At 48.5% G+C, this 24,400-nt stretch overlaps 1 protein-coding gene across 2 annotated transcripts in view; it reads right to left on the bottom strand.

Moving 5' to 3' along the window:
- Nucleotides 1–5,415, bottom strand: part of CABLES1 (Cdk5 and Abl enzyme substrate 1) — a 122,989-nt gene extending 117,574 nt beyond the window's left edge. Inside the window, exon 1 of one of the 2 annotated variants that reach the window (XM_024235956.3) lies at nucleotides 4,284–5,415. In XM_024235956.3, coding sequence (XP_024091724.2) covers nucleotides 4,284–5,134 — 851 coding nt within the window. In that variant the 5' untranslated portion in view covers nucleotides 5,135–5,415. The remainder of the gene's footprint in view (nucleotides 1–4,283) is intronic. The other variant, XM_054537707.2, reaches the window with a different exon arrangement.
- Between the last annotated feature and the right edge of the window lie 18,985 nt (nucleotides 5,416–24,400).

Here is a 24,400-nt window from a genome sequence, read left to right as displayed (position 1 = left end):
CCCACCAGGGTCAAACAGCTGTCACAGTGGCACCAGCATCTGAACACAGGACTTACGGCTCTTCTGTACCACAAATCCACAAGGCATGATGCTAACTCAAGTGTTCTCAGAGGCAAAACCCTCATGCTACTTTTTAATAGTACCCTGGGTGGGGCGCGGTGGCTCACACCTATAATCCCAGTACTTTGGGAGGCCGAGGTAGGTGGATCACCTGAGGTCAGGAGTTCGAGACCAGCCTGGCCAACATGGTGAAACCTCATCTCTACTAAAAAATACCAAAATCAGCCAGGCGTGGTGGCGCATGCCTGTAGTCCCAGTTACTCGGGAGGCTGAGACATCAGAATTGCTTGAACCCGGGAGGCAGAGGTTGCAGTGAGCTGCGATGGCACCACTGCACTCCAGCCTAGGCAACAGAGCAAGACTCCATCTCAAAAAAAAAAAGAAAAGAAAACAAAAGAAAGAAAAATAGTACACTGGTCACCATGCACCCCTCCCATCAGCACAGTGGTTCACCTGGGCTCAACTTCATGTCCTCCTGGGAAGCTGTCCGCTCGCCAGAATCTCCAGGAAGTAGAGTAACCCAGGGCTGGGGCCAACTGCTGGTTGCAAGGAAGTTTTTGAAGTGAATGGAAGCCTTAATGCACACCTTATAAATTCGCACTCCCTTTCACCTATTAACACCTTCCAGATGCACCGTTCACTACCAGAGCAGAGAAACACGATAGGGCATGAAGCTAAGAGGCATCTTCTTGGTTTCCCACCTCTGACACTGCACCTGACAGCAAACCCAGCCTGTTGGCTTCCCAGTGCTAGAGTCCCGTCCGTGAGGCTGGGAGGAACCCAGGCCCACCGTCCTGGGTTCCCTGGGCACCCCAACAGAATAGAGATGGTTAAATAGCAAAGCTAGGGGATGCAAACAAAGAGGCTAAATTTGGGAGGATAACAAAGGGGGTGTTGAATTATACCAGTATGACTGGCCAGTTGTATAACAGACAAACATTTACAGCCAACAGTTCAAAAATTATCTATGGGCCTATTGTGTGCAAGGCATAGTGACATGGTAGAGTGGCAGAGCTTGGACATCAATGATCCAGGTTCCTATCCTGGCCCAACTAAGTCAGATTATCATATGTGCCTCTCAGTAGCTGGGCCAGTCTGAGAAATTACTCAACCTCTCTGAGCCTATGGTCTCCTCACCTGTGAAAGAATCTATACTCAGGGTGGCTGTGAGGGCTAAATACAATAGATGTCAAGAACCCAGTCCGGTGAACAGAGGTGGTGTAATCATTGCATCCACAGGCATTTACTGTGCACCTTGTACCAAGGCTTGCGCACAGAATCTTCCTCCCTGTGTGTTGTAAAGTTTGGAAGTCCAAGCAATTATTTGTGATTGGTTTTACAAGTGTTCCAATGAAAGTAACCAAGAAGAAAGGGTTTCAAGATTGCAGATTGGGAGACATTCTAATTTGTTTTTTTTTTTTTTTTGAGACAGAGTTTCACTCTTGTTGCCCAGGCTGGAGTGCAATGGCACAATCTTGGCTCACTGTAACCTCCGCCTCCTGGGTTCAAGCAATTCTCCCGCCTCAGCCTCCCGAGTAGCTGGGATTACAGGGGCGCAACAACACACCCAGCTGATTTTTTGTATTTTTAGTAGAGATGGGGTTTCACCATGTTGGCCAGGCTCGTCTTGAACTCCCGACCTCAGGTGATCCGCCCGCCTCGGCCTCCCAAAGTGCTGGGATTATAGCCGTGAGCCACCGCACCTGGCCCGACATTCTAATTTTTATATACCCAAAACAAACCCAATATATAAAACCTCAAATTCATTTTTTAAAAGGGCAGATTTCAGATACACTGTGGCAACACTTGTCAAAATTTAATTTGTATACAAATCACCTGAGGATCTCGTTAAACTGCAGATCTGGACTCACGCAGTCTGGAGTAGGGAAGAGTCTGCATTTCTAACTGCTCCCAGTGAAGCTGAAGGTGCAAAGCCCACACTCTGGAGCAGCAAGGTGCTATGGAATTCCTCTAATGGCAGGAAATGAATCCAAGGAAAATACAATTTGATGTGAAAACATCCCAGGAGACCATCCGTGAGGTAACATGTACATGGAAACATACAGGCTAGCAGGGAGGCACACCAGGAAAGGTTTCCACAAACGGAAACCAGAAAAGCTGGCCTCGGGCCTTATTCAAGTGAGTCTATGCTCTCAGCACACTTCCACTAGGCAGGTGCAAGTACTCTAGTGCTCTAGTGATAGACAAGCAGCGTGGTGTTGGCAACAAAGCATCCTGGGATATTTCAAGTCTGTAGCCTCTCCACAGCTAAGCTAGCCTTTCCGCCTTTCTTAAATCAGTTTAACCTGTTTTTCCACTTTGTACCCAAATTTTAAGCTGTTTCTATTCACAGCTGTAATTTTATAAAAGCCTATCAGGTTGCCAGATATGGATTATTCAGAAATAGGATGAAAGTGACTGTCAGGTAAAGAAGCATCTTCCAGTGATTAACTCATCTTAATGTGTGTGTCGAGGTGAAAAGGATCAATAAAACGCCTAAAAGATTCATATTTGTAGGATTGGAGGTGGAGTTCTGGATATTCTTTGGTTCAGAAATGCGAACATACAAGATCTTCCATATCCCCTGAAATGAGTTTCTTGGAGAAAGCGTGCGAGGTAATCTGATCTCCAGCTGCCTTTAGCACGGAGGACACATCTGTCCATCAGGAGACACAAGCCAGCTTTGCACACTGGCTTAGAATAACACGTATGTTTATTACAATTCCTGTCATAACCCTCTTGACTGCTGGGCTTAGGCTGCAAGTCTGGAGTCATCATGAGCCAGTGTGTGATGTCAAGCGGTAATACTGAGCTGCCCAGAAACCGCTGAGTTTGCAGGACTCACCCAAAAACAAGGGATACCACCTGCCTGCCCTCACCTGCTGCGGGGGAGATGCATGCTCTGACAAGAAATACCGGAGTAGGGCTATCACCTGTGCCGTGTCGCTAATTCATCCATGCACTTATGAGGCTGCTTCCCCAGCTCCACACCCCTGCTTGCGGGCCATGCGCACTCAAACAGCGAGGCTACATAACTAGCACCCTCATGATTTCACCCACTTCGGAAGAAGTACACTAGGGGCAAACTTGTGGATGAGGCGGGCCTGTTCTTCCCCATTTGTCCATTGCGGGAGGAAGTTAAGTTTTCCCATAGGCACCTTCTTACTTGGGCCAGATCAAGCTTTCAGATAAGCATGATAGGAGAGAGAAATTCTAGCAGAGAAAGTCATTCCTTCCCAGAAGGGATAACTGAGGCCCCAAGAAGTTAAAACAACTTTGTCAAGGTAGAGTCTATGCTATCGCTAACTTCACAAGAGGTCTTATTAACCAACAAGGGAGGGCACTCCCTAGGAACGGATCTGCATTTCCCCACCTGCTCCCGCCTACTCGCCTACTTTTGCAAGCTTCAGTTCACACAGTCCCAACCTCCGACTGCCCCTTAGATTAATACGTGGTGACAAACTCTATTTCCTGAACAATAAGCAAACGTCCAGCATTTCATGTTTTTGCTAAGATGCCTAATGCCGCCAGATAACTTCAGCTAACAAGCAAAACAAGCGTTTAACGAACTCAAGCAAATTCATCTTGGAATAGGAAAAAAACCCCTCAAGCCCTATTTCCTCTTTGTTCCCCACCCCCCTAGGCCTAGTTGGAGGCAATGTAAGAAGGACTTTCCATTGCTCAGGAAAGCAAATGGAAAAAGCCAAGTTTCCCCGGGCCGCAAGAAGACTTGGAGCGCAGGCAAGAACTTCTCCGGAGGGTCACGCGTGTCTGCTACAAGTTCAGGCTCACACGCGCCGCTGAGCTGCCGGCCTGCACTGCTCCACTCTGCGCCCGGCCGAGTCTCGCCCCACTCGGGGAGAGTGCGCCTCCGGGTCTGGACCGGGTTTCAGGAAAACTTTGTGATCTCGTGTGGGGAGGCTCGGACGCCGCTTTTTACGGGGCTCCTGCAACTCCCAACTCCCGACCCACTGCACAAGCACGGTGCTCCTCTGCGAGTGCTGGGCTCGTGCAAAACACGTGTAACCCCGCACTCCCTGGAGACGCCCCCTCTTTTGGGTGCCCTCGTGGTTTGGGATTCGGGCCCGGAGCACAGGATCCGGCAGGGCGCGGGAAAATGGGAGCAACCCGTGTCCCGTAGCCCAGAGACCGCGGGGAGGCTGGGAGCGCCGGGCGCCGGGAGGGACGCAGGGTTGGGTGCACGTCGCATCCCGGATACTCACCGGGACCTCTGCAGCTGCTCGAAGGCGCTGGTGCTGCCGCCCTGGCCTGGCTGCTCCAGGGAGCAGTAGTTCTGCGAAGTCGGCCTGGAGAAGGCGATGGGCAGGATTCCCTGAGTGAACGAGTTGAGGCGTCCCCGACTGCCGCTCCCACTCCCGGGGGTCCCGGAGCCCAAAAAGGCGGCCGCCGGCACCTGCACGCTGGTAAAGGCATCGTCCTCTTCCAACTCCTCCTGCCCGGCGGCCCCGGACCCGTCGAGCAGCTGCAGTTGGGCACAGGCGGCGAGAGGCGCCGGCCGGGGCGGCTGCCACTGCTCCCCCGACGCCCGGCCGGCGCCCAGGGGGCTCGCGAACCCCCGCGCCACCCCGGGGCCGGACATGGTCGCATGGCCGCCAGGGATCAAGGGCGGCAGCGACGAGGGCTGTGGGAGGCAGGGACCGGACCCAGCGGCCAACCCCGCAGCCGGCGTGCCCGGCGCGGCGAGCGCGATGCAGCCGCCCCGCTCGGCAGCGGCGAGCAGGCTGAACCGAGTCCTCGCGCCGCAGGCGCCGCCGGCGCCCGGTTTGGCCGCGCCGCCCTCCTCGCCACCGCCCCACTCCGCGTCCTGCGGCGGCAGCCGGCCGTCCAGCGAGATGTTGGTGAGGAAAGAGAGGGCAGCCTGGCGGCGGCGCGGGTCCATGCGCGGCTTCCGGGGGGGCTCGGGCGGCGGCAGGGCCGGCGCGGCGGCCGCGGGCTGGGGCTGGGGCTGGGGCTGGGGCTGCGGCGGCGGCTGCTGCAATCCGCTGGCGCCCGCGGCGTCGGTGCCGGCGCTGCCGCTGCTGCAGGCGGCCGTGGTGGCGGCCGCCGCCGCCATTGTGTCCGTCTGCGGCGGGATTTCCGCGATGCCCGGAGAAGCGAGCGGCGCCCGAGCGCTAAGCGGCGGGCGCGAGCGGCGGCGACCCGGGCTGGGCAGGGCGCGGGGATCGGGCGGCGTGCGCAGCGGTCCAGCCCCCCCGCAGGCGGGCCATGCTCGCCCCTCGGTGCTCGGGATGGGGGCGCCGCCGCCGCCCCGGCCCACGCGCGCGCCTCGCTGGCTAGCTCGGCTAGTTCGGCTCGCTGGCTGGCCGCCCGCCGGTCGCCTGGCCGCTGGCTCGCGGGCTCCGGGGCCGGGTGTCCGTATTTATAGGTGCGCGCGCCCCGCGCTCGCGCTCCAAAGCGCTCTTTGCAATAACACGGAATCACGTGTGGGGAATGCGACCTGGGAGGAAAACAAAGCCGCAGGCGGCGGCCGCAGAGGCAGGCGGCGGGAGGCGAGGGGCCGCGGGAGGAGGAAGAGGAGGACGCGAGAGCCGAGCGGGTGGCGGGGCGGGGGATCTGCCCGGCTGTCCGGGTTGTCGGAGCTGCCTGCTGGGAGAGTTGACGACTCCCGGGGCGCGCGGAAGCCAGGTGCGGGAGGCGAGCACGTTTCCCCCGCGCGCTCGCACTGGGAATTGGGGGAGCGAGCAGAACCCAGTGGGTTAGGTCCTGGGGCTGTGCTCCTGGGAGAGTTGTGGGTCTACAGGACGGTTATGTGGAGCGGTGCAGAGTTTTGGACTGCGAGCGAGTTACTTGGACCCCGCGAGGCCGTTGGTCCCCGAGAAGTAAATAGATCCCTTTCATAATAACACGGGTAAGTCCACAGCCCCTATGGAGACTGTCCCACCGTAAAGCTATCGCTAACAACCATTGCAGTTGGGTCTCATTCATTCCCAGGCCAAGGATGCAGCCCCCCGGGATAAATGCACGCCTTGGGATGCATAAGAGCCCAGAAGCACGAACATCTTCCACGTGGTCAACGAACTCACGCATCCCCAGTCCATCGTATTGTCACTTTTCATCTCTCTCTTAGCAAAGACCAATGCAAATTTTTTACTTTGGCTCTGAAATATGCTCCATTTTCTGTGAAGACCGAGGTGGGCTAAAATGACCTTACACGCTTTTCCCCTGGTCACCTTGCAAATTTTTGTAGATTATGATCTCTTCTCCCGCATAAACTGGGACCAGTGTGGACAGTTACCCTGTCGTTTATTTCATAAACACGTTTGGCGCCTACCATGTCTTCTATAAATACGGGTTCCTGACGACCCTCCCAGAGCAGTAGCTCTGAATCTGGGAGGAGTCGCAGTCCCCACCCACAACGAATGCTTGTTTTGGTTGGGGGTGGGAGCGGGGGTGGGGACAGGGTGGAGGGGTTCACCTGGAGGGATCTGAAAACGTGTGCGGGTTTCCCCAGGCGGTATGGGCAACTTACCAAATGCAGTAAGGAACAATTGCCACACTGAATTAAGCTCTGTGACACCTAAGAAACCTGCTACACTTTTGAGGGAGAAGCAATGTGTTTAAGATCAACGGATTAATTTAATTAAAGGTTTAAATTTAGCCCTGGAGCTAATGGGTAACTCTACATTGAAATTCCACTCCATTTCAAGTTCAGGAAAGTAAATTGAGTAATGGAGAGCAAATACACCGTCCAGAGAGGTGCCGCCAACCCAGAGTGCCAGACAGAGGGTTTCAGGTTACATTTGCTCAGGACAGAGATGGCACGTGGCCCTTTACATGAACAATTGTTGTTATATTTTATTTTGTGCTGTTTTTAGGCCTTTTGAAAACATGGAGCCTGGTGTCTGTTTACAGCAGCTTCACGTCAGTGGAGTCAAAGCTCAATGGCCAGCTCTGTGAAATTTCACCAGGATTTTAATTATTTTGGCTAACTACCTTGAAACTTCCAAGCCGTTTTATGACAATTGACTTAATTTACATGACCACTGGCCTGGTTGGGAGGCAGTGTTAAGTGAAAGAGTCCAACAGTGCTCCTGTAAAATATATTTTCCATCATTCAAAAATGATAAATGTTAATTTCAGAACATAAGCAAAGAGGAGCAAAAAAAAAAAAGGGGGGGGGGAGGTATCACTAACAATCTCTTCTGTGGAAATAACGTAAAACTTAAATTTTGATTTCTGTTTTGTATTTTCATGTATTTTATAGAGAGATATGTAGAGATACGTTTAGCCTGTCACCCAGGCTGGAGTGCAGTGGTGTGATCATAGCTCACTGCAGACTCAACTCCTGAGCTTAAGCAATTCCCTCTGCCTCAGCCTCCCGAATAGCTGGGACTACCGGCACCCACCACGACACCTGGCTAATTTTTAAAAAAAATTTTGGCCTGGCACGGTGGCTAAAGCCTGTAATCCCAGCACTTTAGGAGGCCAGGGCAGACAGATCACAAGGTAAGGAGTTCGAGACCAGCCTGGCCAACGTGGTGAAACCCTGTCTCTACTAAAAATACAAAAATTAGCTGGGCATGGTGGTACCTGCCTATAATCCCAGCTACTGGGGAGGCTGAGGCAGGAGGGCAGGAGAATGGCTTGAACCCAGGAGGCGGAGGTTGCAGTGAGCCGAGATCGTGCCACTGCACTCCAGCCTGGGTAACAGAGCAAGACTCCATCTCAAAACAAAAAAAAAAAAAAAGAAAAAGAAAAAATTTTTTTGTAGAGATGAAGTCTCACTATGTTGCCCAGGCTGGTCTGGAACTTCCAGCCTCAAGCAGTCCTCCCATGGTGGCCTCCCAAAGCACAGGGATTATAGGTATGAGCTGCCATGCCTGGCCTTGGGTGTGTTTTTAAACAAAAGTGAAATCAGCCCTTTTGTTTCGTTTTGTTTTTTTGAGACAGAGTCTGCTGTCTTGCCCAGGCTGCAAGCTCCGCCTCCCGGGTTCATGCCATTCTCCTGCCTCAGCCTCCCCAGTAGCTGGGACTACAGGCACCGGCCACCATGCCCGGCTAATTTTTTTGTATTTTTAGTAGAGACGGGGTTTCACCGTGTTAGCCAGGATGGTCTCGATCTCCTGACCTCGTGATCTGCCCATCTCGGCCTCCCAAAGTGCTGGGATTACAGGCATGAGCCACCATGCTCGGCCGGGCTGTTTTGTCTCTTGTGATTTTTGCCTGCTGTGTTGTGATTATCTTTCCATGTAGAATATTTTTCTACATGGAAGAATTTTTATTTTAATGACTACATAGTGTTCAATTTGATGGAGAGACTGTACGCTTTTAAACCTGTGCATTTAATAAATTTGTGGTGTCCACTTTTGCTCTTATAAAGCGATGATGACTTCCTTTGTTTTTCTAAATCTTGCTACCACCCAATATTATTTTCTTAGGTTAAATAGATGCTGGGGCAAATGGCATTTCATGTTTTTAAGGTTTTCATCCTTAAAGGTTGTTCAGTCTGCTTTCTTACAATTTTGCTGGGTATTGAAATGTTTCTATCATCCCCCCAAAATATTTACAACCATGATACATCGATTTAAAAATACCAAAAAGTTTCCATCAATATGCATTTTTTATAACCTTCATTTTCTATAACCTTTTGTCTACTGTAAGTGTGAAGTATGAAACTAATTTCAAATATTTATTAAAGCATCAAACAAGAATCAATGTCTAATCTCCAAACTGCCTCTGTGACCCCCTTTTGGGGATCTTGAGATATGGTTTATTGTTCACCTACTGTATGCCAGCCACAGAGTATTTCTAATCTTTATAACCCCCTGTGGTGGTGGTGAGAGCATTATCATCGATATTTTACAGACGAGGCTCAGAAAAATTAAATAATTTGCCCCAAGACATCTACCTCTTAGTTGGGGTGGGCCAGTATACAAACCTATCTGACTCCAAGACCCATGCATGTTCTTGCGCCCTCTGCTGGTGAAGATGTTTAATGGTAGAGAACAGTGTCCAGATTTACTCTTAACATCCATACTTGAGGTCAACTATTATGGAATAATACAAGCTTTGGAGTAAGAGGATCTGGGTTTCAAGAGCAAACCATTTACCCTCTCTGAGTCAGTTTTCTCTGTGGGTTATTGTTAGGTACAAATGAGACTGCCTGAGGAACATTTTACAAACTTTAAAGTACTTTTTAAAATGTCCGTTGTTATTTATACCATCCTAATCTACTTAGTCCCTCAATTATTCCAAATTCATTTATTTTTCAACTATTTAGTCATTGATCAAGTTTTACCAAGCAACTTCTACATCCACAGTACCATCTGTGACAAAGGGATAAAAAGAAATGTGGCCCTTAGCCCTGTGACCTTGATAGTTACAACCATGGAAAACACATTTAAATGAAAATGCAAAGCCAACCCTGATTAAGTTTCAAATGCGCGACTGGACTATAAGCATTATCAGAATATGGAAAAGAAGTTTTTTTTTTTGTTTTTTTTTTTTGAGACGGAGTCTCGCTCTGTCGCCCAGGCTGGAGTGCAGTGGCGCGATCTCGGCTCACTGCAAGCCCCGCCTCCCGGGTTCACGCCATTCTCCTGCCTCAGCCTCCCGAGTAGCTGGGACTACAGGCGCCCGCCACCACGCCCGGCTAATTTTTTGTATTTTTAGTAGAGACGAGGTTTCACCGTGTTAGCCAGAATGGTCTCGATCTCCTGACCTCGTGATCCGCCCATCTCGGCCTCCCAAAGTGCTGGGATTACAGGCCAGCCGTAAAGAAGTTTTATTTGCAGTGTGGGGGAAGGCCTTAGGCAAGAGCCAGGATTTGAGCTGATGTAGGAGATTCAGGAGGCCAGGAGGAGGATCCCTGCAGAAGAGGAAGTTTGGCATACAAATTCCTCATGCATAGCAGGCCTGGAGGACTAGAACTTGAAACGTGATTCTACTTGGTCAGCCACGTTCCCCCTTCTCCGCCTTCCCTTTTATATTGCCCCTTTCAAGTGCCCATTCTGAAACTTTGTAGCACGCATGAATTCAAAATGCATGTACTGTTTTGATGGAGACATATTGGAGGTTAGTTTTTAAAAAGAAAGGAAAAAACAACCTACAAGTAATCACTGGCCATTAAAAAAAAAATAATTCAGCAGACTGAGAAGTCCGAAAATTAGCTTAGGCTCCTAGAAACATGCGACCTTGTAAGGTCTGCAGTTTGTGGATATTACAAGCTTTGTTCCTTGGTAGCCTCACCTACCTTATCTATGGATGAAAGTAGGTTTTGCAATATTTTACCTTGCAGGGTTGTGAGGGTTACCAACAATATAAATTATGTAACTAGCAGAGTACCTGTAGTTCAGTGGGTAGCTATTATTAGAAAAATGCAAAATACAGAAGGTGCACATTAAAAAGGCCAGAATATTTTAGGTTCTAGGTTTTTATAGTTTTCACTGATCCTGAGACCAATGAAATATTAGCATGCCTTTCCAGGCAGGACCATGAGAAGCTTCAGCTGTTAGCTCCTGCTTAAATCAGATTATTTTACGGTATTTTCCATCAAAGTACAGGCTGGCTCGGGCTACTGGAACACGCACTGGACTGTCAATCTAACATAGGCATAATCTCCCTGAGAAACCTGCTGCTTTCCTTAATCCAATGAAAGTTAAATCCTGGCCGGGTGCGGTGGCTCATGCCTGTAATCCCAGCACTTTGGAAGGCCGAGGTGGGCAGATCACGAGGTTGGGAGTTCGAGACCAGCCTGACCAACATGGTGAAACCCCGTCTCTACTAAAAATACAAAAATTAGCCGGGCGTGGAGGCGCGTGCCTGTAATCCCAGCTGCTCAGGAGGCTGAAGCAAGAGAATCGCTTAAACCCGGGAGGTGGAGGTTGGAGTGGGCTGAGATCACGCCACTGCACTCCAGCCTGGGCGACAGAGTAAGACTCTGTCTCAAAAAAAAAAGCTGTATGCACAGAGTTCAACTGGTCCCCAGCCTACCCCCTAGAATAGAGGCTTTTTCAACTTTCGTCTCCAGGGCCAGCCGTCTAGGACACCCTCTTCTCCCCACACAGGAGAAAATGCCAAGGGGACATGGTGTCCCTGCTACTTCCTGCCAAAGTTCTGTCCTTCAAGTCTCCTCTTCCTGCCCGAGAACCTGCCCTTCCCTCAATGATTGGCACCAGCAGCCCCTGATACTGTCCTATCATAGGCCCAGACAGGATTCTTTTTGTCTCTGGACCTCTGACACTATGTGGAAGAAAAAGGAAGAGCGGTATTTTACTGCAGTTCCTTCCAGCTTTTATAACTTGTGTGAGAAGCTGAGAGAAATAGGTGATGGGGCATGCCCTTGGGACTGTAGGGATGGTCATATAAACATGTGTCACTCATTTATCAAGGACAATAGTTCAAGCCAAGAATGGATGTAAGTACCTCATCAATCTGGGAAGAAGTGTCGATGTTCCAGATAACCCTTCCTCATCTCCACCATCTTTTTAGAGTATATATCCAAAGACAATAGTGCAAATGCATTTATTCTTCAAGTTTCCTCTGAGTCATCAAAAGTCTCCCTTCTGTGCAGCTCAGCCAATCGTGGAGGAGAAGGGAGAGGCATCAGGAATGGAATGGTCCATTCAATAAGCTCTCCAAAAGAGCGTCCTGTGTGGCAGAAGGGTGCAGCTTGGGTTTGTCGATCCAACTTATCACTAGCTCTGGGAACTCTGGGTTTCAGCTTCTACATCTGCAGACTAGAGCAAATCCTATCTACCTCACATGGTTATGATGCAGATTAGAAACAAGGCCTGCATAAAACTCCTAGCAAGTGTTGAGTACACAGTAGGTACTCGTGAGTTGTGGTTATTACCATGATTCAGAGGCCTGCTATCGACACTGAACCCCAGAGGACCAAGCTTCTCAACGAGTGAGTGGTAGACGTCCTGTGACATTTTTAATTTTTATTCTTAGTTTTGAGACGGGGCGTCACTCTGTCACCCAGGCTGGAGTGCAATGGCAGGATCACGGCTCACTGCAGCCTTGAACTCCTGAGCTCAAGCGATCCTCCCACCTCGGCCCCCCAAGTAGCTGGGAATACAGGTGTGCACCACCATGCCTGGCTAATTTTTGTACTTTTTGTAGGGACAGGGGTCTCGCTCTGTTTCCCAGGCTGGTCTCGAATTCCTGGGCTCAAGCCATCCTCCTACCTTGGTCTTCCAAAGTGCAGGGGTTACAGGTGTGAGCCACTGTCCCTGGCCAAGATATCCTGTTAAATGTGAAAAACTGTTTTTTTCTACTCACACAGAATGCTTCTGACACCAAATATGTGTGGGGATTTTCCTATACCAGCCAATGCTCGGACTCTCAGACACCAGCTGGGTGTCCTACAAGTCAGCTCAATTCTGACACCATCTCCCTGGAGTGAGGGTGAAATCTCACAAGTGAAGGGCCTTGTCCCACAAGACTGCCCCCCACTTCAGATGCCAGTTGCTGGTAGTGGGTGCCCAAGTTACACACACTTCTGTCCAACTTGGCTACCAATTGGGGCCCACGAGTCTCTCCCAAGATTTGATCATTTGCTACAATGGCTCACAGAACTCAAGGAAACACTTCTGTTGACAGGTTTATTAGAAAGGAGATGACAAAGGACACGGAGAACAGCCAGGTGAAGAGGCACAGAGGGCAAGCTCTGGAAGGGTCCCAAGCTCAAGAGTGCCTGTCCTCAAGGAGTTGGGGGTACCACCATCCCAGCATGTGCACGTGTTCACCCACAGGGAAGCCCTCTGCCCTCCGAATGCTGGGTTTTTTTTTTGTTTTTGTTTTGTTTTGTTGTTGAGACAGAGTCTCGCTCTGTCACCCACCTCCGTCTCCCTGCAACCTCCGTCTCCCAGGTTCAAGTGATTCTCCTGCCTCAGCCTCCCAAGTAGCTGGGACTACAGGCACGCACGACCATGCCTGGCTAATTTTTATATTTTTATTAGAGATGGGGTTTCACCATGTTGCCCAGGCTGGCCTCAAACTCCTGGCCTCAAGTGATCCGCCCACGTCAGCCTCCCAAAGTGCTGGGATACAGGCACGCACCATCACGCCTGGCTAATTTTTGTATTTTTAGTAGAGATGGGGTTTCAACATGTTGCCCAGGCTGGTCTGGAACTCCTGACCTCAAGTGATCCACCCTCCTCAGCCTCCCAAAGTGCTGAGATTACAGGCGTGAGCCACTGCGCCCTGCCTGAATGCTGTCTTTTAGGGAATTTTATGGAGGCTTCTTCGTGTAACCATGATTGATTATTAACTCAATCTCCTTCCAAGATGATGGGAGCCAGGGGAGAAAGTTCCAAGCTTCTAGTCATGGCTTGGTCTTTCTCGTGACCATCCCCATCCTGCAGCTACTCAGAAGCCCATCAGGAGTTGTCTTGTTAGAACAAAAGACACTCCTATAACCCAGGAAATTACAAGGAATTTAGGAGCTCTGTGTCAGGAACCGGGATTAAAGATCAAATATTACAACCAAGGATGTTCCTAGCACCCATATCAGCCAGGAAATTACGAGTGTTTTAGGAGCTCTGTGCCAGGAACCGGGGGCAGAGACCAAATATATATTTCTTAAGTCACGCTGCTGAAGGCATTAACTACCGTGGAAGAAACCTGGCATCAAAACTGTGTTAGGAAAATACATTTCAGATGCTTCCATGAGCTGTCCTCAATCTTCCAAAAAGGGATCGTTCATGCCCAGAACACCACTTCTGATCCAACTGGAGAATTTATATGATATTGGCATTTCAAAGGAAACGAATAAATCTTCTTTGTTATATTACCTTTATTCTTAAATCATAGCAAACTCGTGATTTTATTTTCTTTGAAATTGACCTGGTTTTATATTCTTTGAAATTGCACTGAGATGCATGAATAACCAGCTCAGGGACAATGAAGAAACCACCCCTAGTGTAATTACAGCTCATAAACACGCAACTTACAGATGGCCTGTGTGCATGAACCTCCGGATGCTGGCTCCTCTAGACTCTGCACAGACAGGCAGGGCAGGAGGCAATCCCGCCTACAGGGCTCTCTGCCTCCAAGTATAACAGCACTGTTTTATGGTAATTGCATTTGTTTAGATATTCTCACATCAGAGTGGGATGGATGTGGCCAGGTTCTGGGGGAAACATCACCACTTTGCCTGCCACTGGGCAGTTCAGCTGGACTAGTTAGTGGGCCATGGTGACCTTCGCTGCCCACGTAGATGAGCAAACTACACGAAGAGACAGCTCACAGAAGGTGAGAGCAAATGCCTGGCAATCACTAGGAGAAGTGAGAGTGATGGGCGTTCTTATACTGTTGGTGTAGCGTAAATCGGAACAACCATTCCAGGAAGTCATTTGGCAATACGTGTCAGGAGCCTTGAAAAGTTCATGATTGACAGCATGAGCTTTGGAGGCAGACTGAACCAGGTTACATTTTGGCCCCACTCTCATGGCTTTGAGCACTTTTTGAGCATGTTCTTTACTTATTTGTGCTTCAGTTTTGTCATCTGTGCAATGGGAATGATAATACCTCCCTGATAGCAGTGTCATGAAAATTTAGTGCATTAACATAAACAAAAAAAAATGCTTGGAGTCCGGGCACAATGCCTCACATTTGTAATCTCGGAACTTTGGGAGGCTGAGGTGGGAGGATTGCTTGGGGCCAGGAGTTCGAGATGGCAGTGAGCTATGGTCGCACCACTGCACTACAGCCTGGGCAACAGAGCAAGACCCTGACTCCAAAAAAAAAAAAAAAATGCTTGGAACATGGTGAGTACTCAAGAAATGTGATTACTGTAAAAATTCTAAGGAGCTATTGAGAAACAAGATCAAAGATTTATGTACAAGCATTCATTGCAGCATTGTTTAAAACAAAGAAAACTTGAAAAAAGAGACCCTAAATGTGGAACAATGAAAAGATAAGTAAATTATGATTTACTCAAACAATGGGATATTGTATTTCCATTAAAAATAATCATTTTTGGCCGGGCGCTGTGGCTCATGCTTGTAATCCCAGCACTTTGGGAGGCCAAGGCAGGTGGATCACTTGTTTGAGACCAGCCTGGCCGAGAGGGTAAAACCCCGTCTCTACTAAAAGTACAAAAATTTGCCGGGCGTGGTGGCACATGCCTGTAATCCCATTCACTGGGGAGGCTGAAGCAGGAGAACTGCTTGAACCCGGGAGGCGGAGGTTGCAGTGAGCCAAGATTGCACCATTGCACTCCAGCCTGGGCAAAGAAGTGAGACTCCATCTCAGAAAAAAAAAATCATTTTTACCAAGCTTTCTTAATGATGTGAAAAATGTTTTTGAAACAACATTAACCAAATAGAATAGAAACTAGGTTGTAAACTTTGTAAAAAAAAATAAAAAAGAAGAAGAAAGAAATTGTTCTAAATACTCGTATGTGTTGAAAGGCTATATATAACCAAAATGTTAAAACACTGGCTAGGCCGGGCATGGTGGCTCATGCCTGTAATCCCAACACTTTGGGAAGCTGAGGCGGGTGGATCACAAGGTCAGGAGATCAAGACCATCCTGGCTAACACCGTGAAACCCCGTCTCTACTAAAATACAAAAAATTAGCCGGGCGTGGTGGTGGGCGCCTGTAGTCCCAGCTACTCGGGAGGCTGAGGCAGGAGAATGGTGTGAACCCAGGAGGCAGAGCTGGCAGTGAGCTGAGATCGCGCCACTGCACTCCAGCCTGGGCGACAGAGCGAGACTCCATCTCAAAAAACAAAACAAAACAAAAACAAAACAAAAATCCACTGGCTAGTAGGGTTATGGTGATTTTTATTTGCTTCTTTTCGTTTATCTAAGTAGAAATACGTGCATGGTCATGACAGGAACTGCTTCCCAGTTAACACTGTTTGAAATTTTATTTTAAATGTATGGAAATAAATCTTGGAAGAAAATATGCCAGATGTTATGTGGTAGAATTATTGGGGACTTTTTTTTCCATTTCTTTAGGAATATTGGGAGATAACTAGCTTTCTCTGCCACAGACGGTAGGACGTGGCTGGAAAGAGAGGAGAAAGAAAATGCCCTTGGCAGGGAGCCTGAGGATAAATGCTGGTGCAAAGATAGGGATGAGAAAGGAAAAGGGGCTGGGCACAGTGGCTCACACCTGTAATCCTATCACTTTGGGAGGGTGAGGTGGGAGGATCACTTGAGGCCAGGAGTTCGAGACCAGCCTGGGCAACAGAGTGAGACCCCTGTCTCTAAAAAAGAAAGATTGAAAAAATTAGCTGGGTGTAATTGTGGCACTTGCCCATAGTCCCAGCCACAGTGGACGCTGATGCAGGAGAATCAATGAAGCCCAGGAGTTTGAGGCTGCAGTGAGCCGTGATTGTACCACTGCATTACAGTCTGGGCGACAGAGTGAGATCTTGTCTTTTTTAAAAAAAAAAAAAAAAAAAAAAAAAAAAAAAAGGGCGGGGCATGGTCGCTCACGCCTGTAATCCCAGCACTTTGGGAGGCCAAGGCGGGCGGATCGCGAGGTCAGGATTTCGAGACCAGCTTGGCCAATATGGTGAAACCCTGTCTCTACTAAAAATACAAAAATCAGCTGGGCCTGGTGGCGCACGCCTGTAATCCCAGGTACTCAGGAGGCTGAGGCAGGAAAATTGCTTGAACCCAGGAGGCAGAAGTTGTTGTGAGCCAGGAATGCACCATTGCACTGCAGCCTGGGTGATAAAGTGAGACTACGTCTCAAAAAATAAAAAATAAAAAATAAAAAAAGGCCGGGCGCGGTGGCTCACGCCTGTAATCCCAGCACTTTGGGAGGCCGAGACGGGCGGATCACGAGGTCAGGAGATACAAACCATTCTGGCTAACACGGTGAAACCCCGTCTCTACTAAAAATACAAAAAATTAGCCGGGCGTGGTGGCGGGCGCCTGTAGTCCCAGCTACTCGGGAGGCTGAGACAGGAGAATGGCGTGAACCCGGGAGGCGGAGCTTGCAGTGAGCCGAGATCGCACCACTGCACTCCAGCCTGGGCGACAGAGCGAGACTCCGTCTCTAATAATAATAATAATAATAATAATAATAATAATAATAATAATAAAATTTTTTTAAAAAAGGGAAAGGGCTTTTTGAAGGTAGCTGACAATAATGAATTGACCTGCCAGGACAATTAGATTAAAAGGATTGTAGTGGTGAATAACAGGAGATTGGTTGAAAAACTCTATCTCAGGCCAGATTACCAGGGCCTTGAATCTAAAATTTAAAAGTTGAACCTATAGGTACTAGAGAAGCATAGATGATTTTTAAACAAGAAGTAACATGTTTGTTGAAAGTCAAAATGAAGAAGCATTAATTTGGCAAATGTGCATAAAGGATTGAGGAGAAAGTCTAAAGGAGGGGAAAGGTTTTTCTGATTCATTCCTCCATTTATATATTTATTCATCTGACATTCATTGAGTGCCTACTCTGTGCCATGCTCTCTGCTAGGCACTAAGGGCAAGGCAAGGTTCCGGGTTTCAAAGAGTTAACAGCCTGCTGAGAAAATAAGACAAAGTGAGCAAAGGGGACAAGGGTGGGTTACCATTTATGTGCAAGCCCTGAAATGGTCATTTCTTTTTTTTCATTTAGAGACAGGATCTTGTTCTGTTGCCCAGGTTGGAGTACAGTGGTGTGATCATGGCTCAGTGCAGCCTCCAACTCCTGGGCTCAAGTGGTCCTTCTGCCTTAGCCTCCCAAATAGCTGAGACTACAGGTGTGCATCACCATGCCTGGCTAGTTTTATTTTTTTATTTTTTTGAGATGGAGTCTCTCTCTGTCACCCAGGCTGGAGTGCAGTGGCGTTGTGCAATATTGGCTCACTACAACTTCTGCCTCCCAGGTTCAAGCAATTCTCTTGCCTCAGTCTCCTGAGTAGGTGGGATTACAGGCACCCGCCACCATGCCCAGCTAACATTTTTTTTTTTTTTTTTTTTTTTGAGACAAGGTCTTACTCTGTCACCCAGGCTGGAGTGCAGTGGTGCAATCTCGGCTCACAGCAACCTCTGCCTCCTGGGTTCAAGTGATTGTCCTGCCTCAGCCTCCTGAGTAGCTGGGATTACAGGTGCCCGCCACCATGCCCAGCTAATTTTTGTATTTTTAGTAGAGATGAGGTTTTACCATGTTAGCCAGGCTGGCCTTGAACTCCTGACCTCAAGTGATCTGCCTGCCTCTGCCTCCAAAGTGCTGGGATTACAGGTATGAGCCACTGTGCCCTGTGCCTGGCTAGTTTTAAAATTTTTTGTAGAGACAAAGGTCTTGCTAATCTTGACCCAAGTTGGTGACCCAGGCTGACCTTGAACTCCTGGCTTCAAGCTATCCTCCCACCTGGGCCTCCCAAAATGCTGGGATTACAGGCATGAGCCACCGTGCCCAGCAAGTGGTCATTTCTGTATACACAGTTTCATTGAACTCTCACCACAACCCTGCTGTTTATTCCATCTGACAGATGAAGAAACTGAACTCCGTGGAGTTAAGCCTCAGGTCACATGGCTGATCCCTGGATAGTTAACATCTGAGATGTTAGTGACTATGGACGGTGACTCCTGGGGACAAAGAAGCCCCACGGAGAGGGCAATATTTGAATTTAGGTTCTAGTTTACATGTGAGACGGCATTTCAGGCTGTGCAGAGGCATTAACTTAGGACTCTATTACAACAATTCGGGCCCGAGACAATAAAACTTGGACTTGGCAGTAAAAATGGAAAAGAAGGGTCAAGTACCAGAGACATTATGAGGAAAAACTGATTTCCAGGTCTCCAGTCTAGGGGGCAGCTGTAATTCCTGAAAGAACCAAAAGCACCCTAGGGAGGAAAGAACAGATTTAAGGGTAAAAAGCAGGCTAAATTTGGGCCTGAATTCCTGTTCTACACCCTTACACGCGGGTGCCCAGTGAAGAGGGTAAGAAGTCCTCATTTTGTAAAAATCACAATTTCACTTGTATTTATCAGATTGAAAGAGAAGCAGCTTTGAGTTTCTACTGACACAGTCTTCCAGTTTGGTGACACATAGCTTCCAACAGTGAGTGGCTGAGAATGCCAGCCCCTGGAGCCCCGGACCTTGTCCATAATCACATTCCATTTGCCCTCTGGGACACCATTCAGCTGCTGAAGCAGCGTCCTGGCCCACTTTGGTGATATACCTAAGAGAAGACTTTGGAGGCTGAACGCGGTGGCTCACACCTGTAATCCCAGCACTTTGGGAGGCCGAGGCACGCAGATCACTTGAGGTCAGGAGTTTGAGACCAGCCTGGGCAACATGGTGAAACTCCGTCTCTACTAAAAATACAAAAATCAACCAGGAGTGGTGGTGGCATGCACCTGTAGTCCCAGCTACTCGAGAGGCTGAGGCAGGAAAATCACTTGAACCTGGGAGGTGGAGGTTGCAGCGAGCCGAGATCGCATCACTGCACTCCAGCCTGGGTGTCAGGGTGAGACTCAGTCTCAAAAAATTTAAAAAAGAGAGAGAGAAGGCATCAGAGACAAATCATTCCAGGATGAGGGGCATCTCAGCTACTTTCTAGGACTCTGATTGCAGGTACAGAAACCGAAGTGAAAGCTTCAGGAGAACTCAAGGATGTAGGAGGGTCTTAAGGAACATAGAGATGGGAGTACAGCCTGAGCCCCGGCACACCTGACAAACACGGACATGGACGCGTGGGAACTCTTTTTTTTCTTGTCCCCCGACTTTCTCCCTATGCCTAAATCAGGCTCCCTCTGCAGGTTAGGTTCCTCTGCTTCTCTGGCCCATGGGAGGAAGTGTGGCCCCTGATGGATTCCCACCTTTGTGATTGACAGACATTGGACCCTCTTGGTTTCTTTTTCAGATTTACAAAGAAAGGCTGTGATTGGTAAAGTCTGTGTTGAGCAGGCCCTGGACCCGTAAGTGGGCGGGGTCTCAGCTAACAGGTATTCCCGCTGGGAAGAAGATGGATGGTGTGTGGTAGGGAATTCTCAGAAGGGAGCTGTGGGGCAGATAAAACAGGGGTCGGCCGGGTGCAGTGGTTCATGCCTGTAATCCTAGCACTTTGGGTGCAGTGGTTCATGCCTGTAATCCTAGCACTTTGGGAGGCCGAGGCGGGCAGATTGCCTGAGCTCAGGAGTTCGAGACCAGTCTGGGCAACATGGTGAAACCTCATCTCTACTAAAATACAAAAAAAAAAAAAAAAATACCCAGGCGTGGCGGCGTGTGCCTGTAGTCCCAGCTACTCAGGAGGCTGAGGCAGGAGAATTGCTTGAACCCGGGAGGTGGAGGTTGCAGTGAGCCGAAATTGTGCCTCTGCACTCCAGCCTGGTGACAGAGTGAGACTCCGTCTCAACAAACAAACAAACAAACAAACAAAAACCCCTCAAAACATGTACTCATGGTTTGTTTTGTTCAGCCTGGCAATCCCAGCACCCAGACAGTGCTGGGCATAGAGTCAGGGCTTAGTAAACTTTTGATGGAATGAATTAATTAGAATATTTTTTAATCACTTCAGATAAAGAAGCAGACTTTCTAAGTATAACATAGAACTCAGAAGCCAGAAAAACAAAAGTAAATTCAGCTACAAAAAGAAAAAATTACAAATAATTATATGGGGCAGAAAAACAAAATCAAAAGACAAACATTATGGGTGGGAAGTATTTGCAATTCATATCACAAAAATGTCTTCCCTTAATATTTAAAGAAATCCTAAATATTGATAAGAAAAAGCCAATAACACAATAGAAAAACGGGTGAATGATATGAAGAATCAGTTCCCAGAATGTGAAATACAAAGTCCCCTGGAATATAAAAAGAGAGACTCCACCTCTTTCATAATACAGGAAGAGCAAATAAACTCTAATGAGATACAGCTTTCACCCATCAGATTGGCAAAGGTCAGAAAGATTGGGAAAAAAACTATTGTTTACTGTGTATAGACTTAAGAGGCAAGGAAGGCTGGGCACAGCAGCTCACGCCTGTAATCCCAGCACTTTGGGAGGCCAAGGCGGGCGGATTACCTGAGGTCAGGAGTTCGAGACCATTCTGACCTACATGGTGAAACCCCCCATCTCTACTAAAAATACAAAAAAATTAGCCGGGTGTGACGGCGGGCACCTGTAATCCCAGCTACTTGGGAGGCTGAGGTAGGAGAATCCCTTGAACCTGGCAGGTGGAGGTTGCATTGAGCCGAGAGCATGCCATTGCACTCCAGGCTGGGCGACAGAGCGAGACTTCCTCTCAAAACAAACAAACAAAAAAGAGGCAAGGAAAGACCAGCTGAGATGGTATAGTATGGAAGATCTCTTCAGATGGCAAACGGACGATATGGTATATCTTGTGACCCACTTCTAGGAATTTACCCTGCACATATACTAGCACATAAAAATGAAGAATATTCGGGATCATATTTGTTGTAGTGTCATTAGTAATAGGAAAACATTGGAAATGGCCATCATAGGGCTGGTTAACAAATTCTGATAGATTCATACAGTGAAATATTGTGCAGTCTCACTATGTTGCCCGTGTTGGACTTGAACTCCTGAGTTCACTGCAGCCTCAATTTCCTAAGCTCAACTGATCCTCCCACCTCAGCCTTCCAAGTAGCTGGGATTACAGGTACCTGCCACTGTGCCTGGCTGGAATAATCTATGAATGTGTTATGGAAAGATCTCCAAGATGTAGTGTCATCTGAAAAAAGCAATCTGTGGAGTAGTGCGTATTTTATGTTATCATTTGCATTTAAAAAAACCCCCACATACATAGGTATTTACTTAGACTATATATAGAATATCTCTTGGAGGGTACCCAAGAAAGTAGAAATAGCGGTTGCCTCTGGGGAGTGAAGCTGGGTGGCTGGAGAACAGAAATGTAAATTTTGTGTGTGTGTGTGTGTGTGTGTGTGTGTGATGGAGTCTCGCTCTTTCTCCCAGGCTGGAGTGCAGTGGCTAAATCTCGACTCCCTGCAACCTCTGCCTCCCAGGTTCAAGCGATTCTCCTGCCTCAGCCTCCAGAATAGCTAGGATTACAGGCGTGTGCCACCACACACAGCTAATTTTTGTATTTTTAGTAGAGACGGGGTTTCGCCATGTTGGCCAGCCTGGTCTTGAACTCCTGACCTCAAGTGATCCTCCTGCCTTGGCCTCCCAAAATGCTGGGATTACAAGGGTGAGCCTCTGTGCCCAGCCAGCCGAAATGTAAATTTTCGTTCTAAACTCTTTTTTTTTTTTTCTCTGAGATGGAGTCTCACTCTGTCGCCAGGCTGGAGTGCAATGGCCTGGTCTTGGCTCACTGCAACCTCTGCCTCCCGGGTTCAAGCAATTCTCCTGCTTCAGCCTCCCAAGTAGCTGGGACTACAGGCGCTTGCCACCATGCCCAGCTAATTTTTGTATTTTTAGTAGAGATGGGATTTCACTATGTTGCCAGGCTGGTCTTGAACTCCTGACCTCACGATCCACCCGCCTCGGCCTCCCAAAGTGCTGGGATTACAGGCATGAGCCACCACACCTGGCCTATTCTAAACTCTTATACGTTTTGAATTTTGTATCATGAGCTCGTGTTACCTTTTCAAATAATAAATGAAATTAAGAAAAATGTGTGTTACTTTAGCATTCTGCTCCATAATATATCCACTATTGATGTGATGTAAAAATAATGTTTTAAGTTGTTTACCATTTACACTAATTGATTTTCCCTTCCCAATCTTTGAGTGCAATTAACATTCTAGAAAGACACTCCCCATTTATCCTGGGACACTCTCCCAGGCACACCAGCAAGTATCCTCTTGCTGAAGAGAACACAAGTGTTTGGCACATCAAGTAGCTGCTCCACAAATTCGAGTTCCTATCCTCCCTGGGAACAGAACCATTCCGGGACAGGACTTGGAGGGAACCCCTGCTCCATTGGCATGGGCAGGAGGCTGGATGAGTGCCTGATGTCCCAAGCAGGGCCTTGGGAGGCATTATCCCATGAAATCCAAGGCTGCACAGGCTCCTTGCTCTTCATCGTTAACAGCAGTGGCTTGTCAGGATGTGGCCCTGCCCACCTTCCTGGACCCACCTTCCTGGATCTGTCTCTTACACTGTAGCCCTATGGAATTATCTCAGCTTGGCATCTTGGCACATTTCTTTGGCTGATTTTCCTTCTCAATTCTTCAAAACCCAGTTTAAACCACCTCTTCCCAGTGGAGTCTTCCAAGAGTCCCAGGGCTCCTTCGTGGCTCTGCGGCTCCCACACTACAGTCCTCCTCTCTTTGGCACTTGTTGCCTTGCATGGTGATCACTGTCTGTCTCTGACTCTCCTGGGAATTCCTTGAGGACAAGGACTCTGTCTTATTCATCTTTAAATTCTTAACCTACCCTAGTGCCTAGCACATAGTAGGTACTCAGAAAGAAGAAAGTATTTCTGAAATGCATGAACATACCAACAGCTACGAGGTCCCATTTAGGGACTGACACATGCTACTGGGAAGTTCTGGGGAAGTCTCATACATAGGTACATTTAATCTGAGCCTTAAAGAAAGAATCCCACGGGGCACAGTGGCTCACGCCTGTAATCCCAGCATTTTGGGAGGCCAAGGTGGGTGGATCACCTGATGTCAGAAGTTCGAGACCAGCCAGGCCAACATGGTGAAACCCCGTCTCTACTAAAAATACAAAAATTAGCTGGGCATGGTGGCACATGCCTGTAATCCCAGCTACTCAGGAGGCTGAGGCAGGGGAATCGCTTGAACCTGGGAGGCAGAGGTTACAGTGAGCCAAAATTGCGCCACTGCCCTCCAGCCTGGGTGACAGAACAAGACTCTGTCTCAAAAAAAAAAAAAAAAAAAGAGAGAGAGAAAGAATCCCTCACATACCAGACAAAGGGGAAAAGTAGGCATTTTAGGCAGAGAAAACAGTAGGCATTTTTTTTTTTTTTGAGATGGAATCTCACTCTGTTGCCCAGGCTGGAGTGCAATGGCATGACCTCGGCTCCCTGCAACCTCCGCCTCCTGGGTTAAAGCGATTCTTCTGCCTCAGCCTCCTGAGTAGCCAGGATTACAGGTGCGTGCCACCAAGCCCGGCTAATTTTTATATTTTTAGTAGAGACGGGGTTTCACCATGTTGATCAGGCTGGTCTCGAACCCCTGACCTTGTGATCCGCCTGCCTCGGCCTCCCAAAGTGCTGGGATTACAGGCGTGAGCCACTGCGCCCGACCCAAAAATGGCTTATCTTTAAGCATGAGAGTGGAGGGAGAGGAACCGGGGAGGCAGGTGGCACTTAGGTCACAAAGCTTAGGAGACAAATGTTAATGGGTTGTTTGAAATTGGTTCAGGATGCAGGACAATTCTTTGTTGTGGGTGACTGCCTCACACACTGCAGGTCACCTGAGTCCCTGGCCTCACATAAATATTAACAGTGTCCCCCAACCAT

This window comes from Pongo abelii, chromosome 17 (assembly GCF_028885655.2).
Source record: "Pongo abelii isolate AG06213 chromosome 17, NHGRI_mPonAbe1-v2.0_pri, whole genome shotgun sequence".
Classification (NCBI taxonomy): domain Eukaryota; kingdom Metazoa; phylum Chordata; class Mammalia; order Primates; family Hominidae; genus Pongo; species Pongo abelii.
This window is presented reverse-complemented; position numbering and strand designations above follow the sequence as displayed.